The 12,444-nt window shown below is 48.5% G+C and overlaps 1 protein-coding gene across 1 annotated transcript in view; it reads left to right on the top strand.

Annotated features, from left to right (window-relative positions):
- The first annotated feature begins 7,673 nt into the window (after positions 1-7,673).
- The window catches only part of LOC121282409 (inositol 1,4,5-triphosphate receptor associated 2), a 74,907-nt gene continuing 70,136 nt past the window's right edge, over positions 7,674-12,444 (top strand). The window contains exon 1 of the mRNA XM_041196125.1: positions 7,674-7,745. Coding sequence (XP_041052059.1) covers positions 7,674-7,745 — 72 coding nt within the window. The remainder of the gene's footprint in view (positions 7,746-12,444) is intronic.

Below are 12,444 nucleotides of genomic sequence, written 5' to 3'. Positions count from 1 at the left end.
CTTCGGCTCATCCGACGCCTCAACAAGAAACTTTTTCTCTTTCTCTCAAGTGCTAAGGAACGCAAGCTACAACAACTCATCGACACCAACACCCATCTAGGACCCCCCACCCCTGCCTGTTCCTCCGTCCCCACCCTTTCTTCCAATCCCAACCCCAGCCGTGTATTCACTATACCCCCTGACCTTCCCCTCTCCGATGCTGAACGCTCAGTGCTCAGCAAAGGACTTAGTTTCATACCCTTACGCCCTCACCTCAATGAATTTCGGGCTCGGCATGATACTGAACTCTTCTTCCGCCGTCTTCGTCTCCGGGCTCACTTCTTTGGGCAGGAGTCCTCTCCCAGTTCAACGGATCCTTTTACCCATCTCCAATATTCTCCCTCCACCTGGACCCCTCCCTCTGGATTCTTACCTTCTCTCGATCTTTTCATTGAGAACTGTCGGCGCGACATTAGTCGTCTCAATTTCTCTGCTCCTCTCACCCATTCTAACCTGTCTCTCTCTGAACTTACTGCACTCCATTCTCTCAGGTCCAACCCTGACATTGTCATCAAACCCGCTGACAAGGGTGGTGCTGTTGTTGTCTGGCGCACTGACCTCTACCTCGCGGAGGCTGAGCGTCAACTCGCAGACACTTCCTCCTACCTCTCCCTGGACCATGAACCCACCACTGAACATCAAGCCATTGTTTCCAGGACTGTCACTGACCTCATCTCCTCTGGGGATCTCCCTCCCACAGCTTCCAACCTGATAGTCGCCCAACCTCAGACGGCCCGCTTCTATCTCCTACCCAAAATCCACAAACAGAACTGCCCCGGTAGACCGATCGTCTCAGCTTGCTCCTGCCCCACAGAACTCATTTCTCGTTATCTTGACTCCCTTCTCTCTCCCCTTGTCCAGTCCCTTCCCACCTACATCCGTGATTCCTCTGACACCTTACGTCACATCAACAATTTCCAGTTCCCTGGCAACAACCGATTACTCTTCACCATGGACGTCCAATCCCTCTACACCTCCATCCCCCACCAGGATGGTCTGAGGGCCCTTAGCTTCTTCCTCGAACAGAGGCCCAAACAATCCCCATCCACCACTACTCTCCTCCGTCTGGCTGAACTTGTTCTCACACTGAACAATTTCTCCTTCAACTCCTCTCACTTCCTCCAAATAAAAGGTGTGGCTATGGGTACCTGCATGGGCCCCAGCTATGCCTGTCTCTTTATGGGGTATGTGGAACATTCCTTGTTGCAGTCCTACTCCGGCCCCCTTCCACAACTCTTTCTCCGGTACATCGATGATTACTTCGGTGCCACTTCATGCTCTTGTCAGGACTTGGAAAAATTTATTAATTTTGCTTCCAATCTCCACCCCTCCATCATTTTCACGTGGTCCATCTCTGACACTTCCCTTCCCTTCCTTGACCTCTCTGTCTCAATCTCTGGTGATAGACTGTCCACCAATATCCATTACAAACCCACCGACTCCCACAGCTATCTCGACTACAGCTCCTCACACCCTGCTTCCTGTAAGGACTCCATCCCATTCTCTCAATTCCTTCGCCTCCGTCGCATGTTCCGATGATGCTACATTCAAAAACAGTTCCTCTGACATGTCCTCCTTCTTCCTTAACCGAGGTTTTCCACCCACGGTCGTTGACAGTGCCTTCAACCGTGTCCGGCCCATCTCCCGCGCATCTGCCCTCATGCCTTCTCCTCCCTCCCAGAAACATGATAGGGTCCCCCTTGTCCTCACTTATCACCCCACCAGCCTCTGCATTCAAAGGATCATCCTCCGCCATTTCCGCCAACTCCAGCATGATGCCACCACCAAACACATCTTCCCTTCACCCCCCTTATCGGCATTCTGTAGGGATCGCTCCCTCCGGGACACCCTGGTCCACTCCTCCATCACCCCCTACTCCTCAACCCCCTCCTATGGCACCACCCCATGCCCACGCAAAAAATGCAATACCTGCCCCTTCACTTCCTCTCTCCTCACCGTCCAAGGACCCAAACACTCCTTTCAAGTGAAGCAGCATTTCACTTGCATTTCCCCCAACTTAGTCTACTGCATCCGTTGCTCCCAATGTGGTCTCCTCTACATTGGAGAGACCAAACGTAAACTGGGCGACCGCTTTGCAGAACACCTGCAGTCTGTCCGCAAGAATGACCCAAACCTCCCTGTCGCTTGCCATTTCAACACTCCACCCTGCTCTCTTGCCCACATGTCTGTCCTTGGCTTGCTGCATTGTTCCAGTGAAGCCCAACGCAAACTGGAGGAACAACACCTCATCTTCCGACTAGGGACTTTACAGCCTTCTGGACTGAATATTGAATTCAACAACTTTGGGTCGTAAGCTCCCTCCCCCATCCCCACCCCCTTTCTGTTTCCCCCTTCCCCTTTTTTTTCCAATAAATTATAAAGATTTTCCTTTTCCCACCTATTTCCATTATATATATATAAAAAAAAACCCACTAGAGCTATACCTTGAGTGCCCTACCATCCATTCATAATTAGCACATTCGTTTAGATAATGTCACCAACTTTAATTTTAACACCTATGTGTTCTATTGTACTATTGTCGTTGACATCTTTTGATGATCTGCTTCTATCACTGCTTGTTTGTCCCTACAACCACACACCCCCACCCCCCCCTCCACCTCTTTGTCTCTCTATCTCTCCGCCCCCCACACACACACCTTAAAACAGCTTATATTTCAACTCTTTCTTGGACTCGAACGCAAGTTCTGTCGAAGGGTCATGAGGACTCGAAACGTCAACTCTTTTCTTCTCCGCCGATGCTGCCAGACCTGCTGAGTTTTTCCAGGTAATTCTGTTTTTGTTTTGGATTTCCAGCATCTGCAGTTTTTTTGTTTTTATCTCTGTGTTTAATTGACTGCCACTGCTCTTCAAGAAATGCCTACCTCCTTGAAGAAGTTCTGTTCCTCTCTGCGACAAGATTTCCGTATCTCTCTGTTGTCTTGCTCACCTTCTTTGCTTTCCATTTCCCTCCTAGTGTTTGACAAGGTGTTTACTAAAACCCGCTTTCACAGCCATATCTCCTTTCTCAGTGACTGTCTCCGTCTCCGACTTACCCCACGTGGATTTCAACTGAAATTCCACCCCTCATGTTTCGAACCCACCCAGGATTACAGGTATCTCCGGGACATAAAATGTTTCTCGGACTGCTGTTCCCGTCACATTCTGAAATCCACACTCAGTGCCATGCGCCGCCATATGAACACACTCGACCTCTCCCTCCAGCAGCACCGCCGTACCCTTTTTCAAAGCTGCGCGTGCCCCCAGTTTCATTTTATCCTTCGGCTCATCCGACGCCTCAACAAGAAACTTTTTCTCTTTCTCTCAAGTGCTAAGGAACGCAAGCTACAACAACTCATCGACACCAACACCCATCTAGGACCCCCCACCCCTGCCTGTTCCTCCGTCCCCACCCTTTCTTCCAATCCCAACCCCAGCCGTGTATTCACTATACCCCCTGACCTTCCCCTCTCCGATGCTGAACGCTCAGTGCTCAGCAAAGGACTTAGTTTCATACCCTTACGCCCTCACCTCAATGAATTTCGGGCTCGGCATGATACTGAACTCTTCTTCCGCCGTCTTCGTCTCCGGGCTCACTTCTTTGGGCAGGAGTCCTCTCCCAGTTCAACGGATCCTTTTACCCATCTCCAATATTCTCCCTCCACCTGGACCCCTCCCTCTGGATTCTTACCTTCTCTCGATCTTTTCATTGAGAACTGTCGGCGCGACATTAGTCGTCTCAATTTCTCTGCTCCTCTCACCCATTCTAACCTGTCTCTCTCTGAACTTACTGCACTCCATTCTCTCAGGTCCAACCCTGACATTGTCATCAAACCCGCTGACAAGGGTGGTGCTGTTGTTATCTGGCGCATTGACCTCTACCTCGCGGAGGCTGAGCGTCAACTCGCAGACACTTCCTCCTACCTCTCCCTGGACCATGACCCCACCACTGAACATCAAGCCATTGTTTCCAGGACTGTCACTGACCTCATCTCCTCTGGGGATCTCCCTCCCACAGCTTCCAACCTGATAGTTGCCCAACCTCGGACGGCCTGCTTCTATCTCCTACCCAAAATCCACAAACAGAACTGCCCCGGTAGACCGATCGTCTCAGCTTGCTCCTGCCCCACAGAACTCATTTCTCGTTATCTTGACTCCCTTCTCTCTCCCCTTGTCCAGTCCCTTCCCACCTACATCCGTGATTCCTCTGACACCTTACGTCACATCAACAATTTCCAGTTCCCTGGCCCCAACCGCTTACTCTTCACCATGGACGTCCAATCCCTCTACACCTCCATCCCCCACCAGGATGGTCTGAGGGCCCTTAGCTTTTTCCTCGAACAGAGGCCCGAACAATCCCCATCCACCACTACTCTCCTCCGTCTGGCTGAACTTGTTCTCACACTGAACAATTTCTCCTTCAACTCCTCTCACTTCCTCCAAATAAAAGGTGTGGCTATGGGTACCCGCATGGGCCCCAGCTATGCCTGTCTCTTTATGGGGTATGTGGAACATTCCTTGTTGCAGTCCTACTCCGGCCCCCTTCCACAACTCTTTCTCCGGTACATCGATGATTACTTCGGTGCCGCTTCATGCTCTTGTCAGGACTTGGAAAAATTTATTAATTTTGCTTCCAATCTCCACCCCTCCATCATTTTCACGTGGTCCATCTCTGACACTTCCCTTCCCTTCCTTGACCTCTCTGTCTCAATCTCTGGTGATAGACTGTCCACCAATATCCATTACAAACCCACCGACTCCCACAGCTATCTCGACTACAGCTCCTCACACCCTGCTTCCTGTAAGGACTCCATCCCATTCTCTCAATTCCTTCGCCTCCGTCGCATCTGTTCCGATGATGCTACATTCAAAAACAGTTCCGCTGACATGTCCTCCTTCTTCCTTAACCGAGGTTTTCCACCCACGGTCGTTGACAGGGCCTTCAACCGTGTCTGGCCCATCTCCCGCGCATCCACCCTCATGCCTTCTCCTCCCTCCCAGAAACATGATAGGGTCCCCCTTGTCATCACTTATCACCCCACCAGCCTCCGCATTCAAAGGATCATCCTCCGCCATTTCCGCCAACTCCAGCATGATGCCACCACCAAACACATCTTCCCTTCACCCCCCTTATCGGCATTCCGTAGGGATCGCTCCCTCCGGGACACCCTGGTCCACTCCTCCATCACCCCCTACTCCTCAACCCCCTCCTATGGCACCACCCCATGCCCACGCAAAAAATGCAATACCTGCCCCTTCACTTCCTCTCTCCTCACCGTCCAAGGACCCAAACACTCCTTTCAAGTGAAGCAGCATTTCACTTGCATTTCCCCCAACTTAGTCTACTGCATCCGTTGCTCCCAATGTGGTCTCCTCTACATTGGAGAGACCAAACGTAAACTGGGCGACCGCTTTGCAGAACACCTGCGGTCTGTCCGCAAGAATGACCCAAACCTCCCTGTCGCTTGCCATTTCAACACTCCACCCTGCTCTCTTGCCCACATGTCTGTCCTTGGCTTGCTGCATTGTTCCAGTGAAGCCCAACGCAAACTGGAGGAACAACACCTCATCTTCCGACTAGGGACTTTACAGCCTTCTGGACTGAATATTGAATTCAACAACTTTAGGTCGTAAGCTCCCTCCCCCATCCCCACCCCCTTTCTGTTTCCCCCTTCCCCTTTTTTTTCCAATAAATTATAAAGATTTTCCTTTTCCCACCTATTTCCATTATATATATATAAAAAAAAACCCACTAGAGCTATACCTTGAGTGCCCTACCATCCATTCTTAATTAGCACATTCGTTTAGATAATGTCACCAACTTTAATTTTAACACCTATGTGTTCTATTGTACTATTGTCGTTAACATCTTTTGATGATCTGCTTCTATCACTGCTTGTTTGTCCCTACAACCACACACCCCCACCGCCCCCCTCCACCTCTTTGTCTCTCTATCTCTCCGCCCCCCACACACACACCTTAAACCAGCTTATATTTCAACTCTTTCTTGGACTCGAATGCAAGTTCTGTCGAAGGGTCATGAGGACTCGAAATGTCAACTCTTTTCTTCTCCGCCGATGCTGCCAGACCTGCTGAGTTTTTCCAGGTAATTCTGTTTTTGTTTTGGATTTCTAGCATCCGCAGTTTTTTTGGTTTTATAAAGTAAAGTACCCAGTCTGGCTTCTTAACCATCCTTTCTACCTCTCCTGCTACCTTCAGTGATCTGTAGACATATACTCCAAGGTCCTTCTAAAATCCATCTAAACCAGTGGTTCTTAAAATGGGGTCTGCGGATCCCTGGTGGTCAGGAAGACTTCCCAGGCTGTCCGTGAAATAATCTCTCTTGTGGTTGAGCAAAAAACACAAGGGGAGAAAAGGGAAGGAAGAGCAAAAGAGCAAGTAATTCACTTTGTGCAAATTAAGGGAGTTTGTGTTAGTTCCGCACTGCTAAAGATCCCAAATATTTGGTGCCTCGTCTGCCATGATTTTCAGCGGTGAATCTAGCATTTACTTTCCATGGGAGTGCAGGGGATTTCGGAGGCCAGTTATTGTTGTGATACGAGGGTGCATTCAATTTGGATTCATGCAGTGAGCAAGTGTCATCACAGTGCTGCCTCACCTGTTGATTATTTCCAATGTTTTCTGCCTATGTTAATTTCTTGTTGGGTTAATTCTTGTAATCATGAAAAAGCTATCACTTTGGCTTACATAAACATTCCACTCTGTTGAAAAAACTATAAATTCTTTGGATGATTAAATAACACCACGGAACAAGGCTGGATTTTCACAGGTCTGTGAAATATTCACGAGAAAGTCATATTCAAGTGAGAGAGTACTCTATAACAGAATAATAATGAGCCTATTAAACGTCTAAATAGGTGAGATTGCTGTTGATACTACTTTAGCAATAACTTTATATTGGATATGATCTGTGAACTGATTAGATATGTATGCTATTAACAGGCAGTCTTTAACCACATTAAAAGCAGTGTAATTGACATGCACTTGAATTTAATAGAGTCCCACTTATCCTTTGTCTATGGTTTGTCTGGTCTGTCTCATCACTGTCTACATAAGTGAAATTGTCCTCAAATTGCCACTTTTAATAATTATCTATTCTCATCAAGGCATCATTAAAGCACACTTTACATGCAGTGCTTCTGCCTTAGGAGTATTATGTAGCATTATAATAGAAGAGGTGGGTAGTGGAGTCATGATTTTAATTTGAAAAGGGGCCCTTCAGCCAAACATGTTTGAGAACAATTGATGTTGACTACATCAAACACTTAAGAGGTCATGTGGTGCAGTGGGTAGCACCCTGCTTCTGAGCCAGAAGCTCCAGCTTTCAGAAGGTTTATAGTGGAGTTCCCCAGGGGTCAGTTTTGGGACCATTGCTTTTCCTGATACATATTAATGATCTAGATCTTGGTGTGCAGGGGACAATATCAAAGCATGCGGATGATGCAAAACTTGGAAACATTGTAAACTATGAGGACGGTGTAGAACTTCAAAAGGGCGTAGGGTGGAATTGTCCGGTCCTATTGACGGTGGGCGTCATAGCCAGTGGGGCGGAGAATTCGGCGTGAGGGGCAGAAATCAGTTTCATGCCATGTATGAAATCACAGCGGGATCAATCGATGGTGTCCACCAAGGCGGAATGCGAATTCCGCTGGAGGCCGGCGATTTGCATCATGCGAATGGGATGCAAAGTAAGGCCCAACCAGAATTGCATCCCCTGTGCTCAATTTATCGTAACGCCAGTGGGAAAACATGCCGGCCCAGAACACGTCGGGATAAGTGAGTTGTGCAGAAGTCAGAACTTACCGTTAAGGCCTTGCTCAGATCGCGGACATCTGAGGAGCAGAAGATGCTAGAGCCCTACAGCTACTGGACCCTGGAAGAACACGTGCATCGCATGCTTGGTGGATCCTCATGGACATGACTCCTCCACTCACGGAAGGTAGGAGGTCCCCACTGATGCTTTGGGTCTGCTTCGGAACATCATGGTCCTGGCCATGAAGGCCAAGGATGGGGAGAGGAAAGTCTAGCTGTGAGTGGGAAGGGAAGATGTATTACCAAGGTTGGAGAGAAAGGTCTAGCTGTGAGTGGGAGATGGAGGTGTACCGGGGTGGGGGTGAGGTTGGGAGGGGGGATCGAAGATGTCAGGGAGTGAGGCCAGGCAGGGGGAATGAAGGTTCGGGGGTTGAGGGGGGTGTTCAGGTGAACATACAACGGAGGGGTCTGAGGAGTCAATGATTGTCTCCTGAGGAGTGAACTCAGAGTGGGCATGGTAGGAGGGAATGGTAAGTGTGAGAGGCAGCAGAGGGAGCCCAGTAGGGTGGGAAGGTGAGGGTGCATCGGTAACGGTAGAAGGTGTGGAGAACGTGGCTGGTGGGGATCCGGAGGCAGACACGGATCCTGGGGATGGGAAGGAGAAGGTCGGGGAGGTCAATGTGGATGGGGGTGGGGTTCTCCGAGAGATACGGAATATGCACAGTCACCTGGACATCCTGGAAAGACAAGGATTCTGGTTAGCAGGTGACAGTGCGGAGGTGGAAGGTCCATAGTGATGGGGGAAAGGATGCAGGGGATGGGAAAGGATGGGGGAGCTGATCAAAAACTTGACCACGATCATGGTTTTCAAATGGAAAGTGAGCGGAGCCTCGTGTTGGACGGGCACAGCTGCTGCCTGGGAGTGTGATCAGTGGGTGGGCAGAAATGCAGCTCAGCTCAGATGGACAACTGAAAGAGGACCCCAGCAGGCAGCATTGAAAATGCTCAAGGCAGTGAGATGAGTGTGATGGATGAAGACTCCTCATGCGTGGGAGAGTGCATGCACGAGGCTCCGAAAGGCCCTGCCAGACACTCACTTCTCCCTCCAGAATTAATCATCTTGCTGCGTGTGGAGGTGGGGTTGTAGGGCAAGGACTCACAAAATCTGTCAATGAAGCTGAAAGACATAATTGCACGTTATTCAGTGAAAGTGAATATATTTTCAGATTATAAAGTGACAAAATGTGTTCACCCATGCACTGACCACATGTGGTCAGAATTTCTTAACATTTCTAGGCCTACCACTTCTCCTAGGTGCTGCCTTGACATCCACAGCAGGGGTGGAGACAGCCTGTGCAATGGTTGGCCCTGTTGCCTCTGGTGACTTTGGTGCACATCCTCTGGATAGCCGAGGCCTTGAGGGCACCAGCTTGCTTTGGCTGCCCTCCTGTGGGCCAGCTGCTCCCTCTGCGGTGACAGAGGATGAGGTTGAGGGGGTCACAGGCAAAGGGGACTCAGATGGAGAGGACAGCCTCTGAGATTCCTGAGTGGATGACCCAGCTGCCACTCCCCCTCCTTTCCCTATATGATAGAATTCTTCATCAAAATGGAGAGTGCTGTAGTTGACTCTGAGACTAGGGTCCTGAATCTTAATAAAGGAAACTACGATGGTATGAGACGTGAGTTGGCTATGATGGTTTGGGAAACGTTACTTAAAGTGATGACGGTGGATAAGCAATGTTAAACTTTTAAGAACACATGGGTGAACTGCAACAATTGTTTATTCCTGTCTGGCTCAAAAATAATGTAGGAAAGGGGGCCAAACCATGGCTTACAAGGGAAATTAGAGATAATATTAGATCCAAGGAAGAGGCATACAAATTGGCCAGAAAAAAACAACAGACCTGAGGATTGGGTGCAGTTTAGAATTCAGCAAAGGAGGACCAAGGGATTGATTAAGAAGGGGAAAATAGAGTACGAGAGTAAGCTTGCAAGGAACATAAAAACTGACTTAAAAGTTTCTGTAGGTATGTGAAGAGAAAAAGATTGGTGATGATAAATGTAGGTCCCTTACAGTCAGAAACAGGGGAATTTATAATGGGGAACAAAGAAATGGCTGACCAACTAAATACATGCTTTTGTTCTGTCTTCACAAAGGAGGACACAAATAATATACCAGAAATGTTGGGGAACACAGGGTTTAGTGAGAGGGATGAACTGAAAGAAATCAGCATTAGTAGGGAAATTGTGTTGGAGAAAGTGATGGAATTGAAGGCCGATAAATCCCCAGGGCTTGATGATCTACATCCCAGAGTACTTAAGGAAGTGGCCCTAGAAATAGTGGATGCATTGGTGGTCATCTTCCGAGATTCTATAGACTCTGGAACAGTTCCTACAGATTGGAGGGTAGCTAATTTAACCCCACTATTTAAAAAGGGAGGCAGAGAGAAAAGAGGGAATTATAGACCAGTCAGCCTGACTTTGGTAGTGGGGAAAATTCTAGAGTTCATTATAAAAGATTTAATAGCTGAGCACATGGAAAACAGTGGCAGAATCGGACAGAGTCAGCATGAATTTACGAAAGGGAAATCATGTTTGACAAATCTACTGGAATTTATCGAGAATGTAACTAGTAGAGTTGATGAGGGGGAGCCAGTGGATGTGGTTTATTTGGACTTCAGAAGGCTTTTGACAAAGTCCCACATAAGAGATTAGCGTGTAAAATTAAGGTGCATGGGATTGGGGGTGGTGTACTGAGATGGATAGAAAACTGGTTGGCAGACAGGAAACAAAGAGTAGGAATAAATGAGTCTTTTTCTGAATGGCAGGCAGTGACTCGTGGGATTCTGCAGGGATCGGTGCTGGGACCCCAGTTATTCACAATATATATTAATGATTTAGATGAGGGAACTAAATGTAATAACTCCAAATTTGCAGATGACGCAAAGCTGTCTGGGAGGTTGAGCTGTGAGGAGAATGCAGAGATGCTTCAGTGTGATTGGGACAAGCTGAATGAGCAAATGCATGATAGATGCTGTATAATGTGAATAAATGTGAGGTTATCCACTTTGGTAGCAAAAACAGGAAGGCAGATTATTATCTGAATGGCTATAAATTGAGAGAGGGGAATGTGCAATGAGACCTGGGCATCCTCGTACACCAGTCGCTGAAGATAATCATGCAGGTGCAGCAGGTAGTAAAGAAGGCAAATGGTATGGTTGGCCTTCATAGCGAGAGGATTCGAGTACAGGAGCAGGGATGTTTTGCTGCAATTATACAGGGCCTTGGTGAGACCACACCTGGACTATTGTGTGCAGCTTTGGTCTCCTTATCTGAAGAAGGATGTTCTTGCTATAGTGGGAGTGCAGCGAAGGTTTACCAGACTGATTCCTGGGTTGGCGGGACTGACATATGAGGAGAGACTGAGTCCGTTAGGATTATATTCGCTGGAGTTCAGAAGAATGAGGAGGGATCTCATAGAAACCTATAAAATTCTAACTGGAATAGACAGGATAGACGCAGGGTAGAGGAAGGATGTTCCCAATGGTTGGGGAGTCCAGAACCAGGGGTCACAGTCTGAGGATACAGGGTAGACCATTTAGGACTGAGATGAGGAGAAATTTCTTCACCCAGAGAGTGGTGAGCCTGTGGAATTCATTACCACAGAAAGTAGTTGAGGCCAAAACATTGTATGTTTTCAAGAAGGAGTTATATATGGCTCTTGGGGCAAAGGGGATTAAGGGATATGGGGAGAAAGCAGGAACAAGTTATTGAGTTGGATGATCAGTCATGATCATAATGAATGGTGGAGCAGGCTCGAAGGGCTGAATGGCATACTCCTGCTCTTATTTTCTATGTTTCTAAGTTTCCAGCCTGACTCTTTGAGGGCAAGGAGTACCTGGGGTGATGTCGAGGTGCCCCATTTCCCTCTCACATTGCCACTGCAGGAATTCACCCATGGCTACCACGATGGAGTGCAGGTCTGCACACCTCTCCATGTTCTGCTGGACTAGGGTCTCCATGGCATCCACCATCCTTCCCATGGAGACCTCCATACGTGCACATGTGGGCACCACTTCATCAGAGAGCAGCTGGACCACTCTGTTGAGGGCTTCCAACAGCTAGGTGTGATGTTCCTCCTGCCTTCTGCTGACTCTCCACAATGAGTTGGAAGGCCAATTCCAGAGCGCATCATCTGACTCGGACCTCACAGATGCCTCTTCTCCAGCAGTCCACCAAGTGCCGGGGAGCTCAGCTGGACTTGCTTTCTCTTGCTATGGACATGTGTCTGTGAGGTGACAATTGTGTGATTGAGTGTGTGAGTTGCGAGTGATGAGGTGGTTGAATTACCCTGACAGAACAAGTGAGAACATTCATCCTCTTCCTGTACAGGATGGCTGATCTCCTCTGTGCTCGGTTGGCATCGACCACTGCTGCAGCCACCTCCAAGGCTGAATTGGTGACTCTAGTGGTCTTTCCGTGGCCAGAGTGGGGATAGAGGACATCACAGCAGTGTCAGCAGGTGTCCCAGAGAGGCGTCAATAAATTTGGGGCCTGCTGTCTTCCTAGCTTTTGGGGCCACCTGTTGCCTGTAGGCATGAAGTAGGCTGCGCTCTGGCGTGCTTTAAATATGGT

This window comes from Carcharodon carcharias, chromosome 9 (assembly GCF_017639515.1).
Source record: "Carcharodon carcharias isolate sCarCar2 chromosome 9, sCarCar2.pri, whole genome shotgun sequence".
NCBI lineage: Eukaryota > Metazoa > Chordata > Chondrichthyes > Lamniformes > Lamnidae > Carcharodon > Carcharodon carcharias.
Note: the sequence above shows the minus strand (reverse complement) of the source record. Positions and strands in the feature narration are given on the sequence as shown.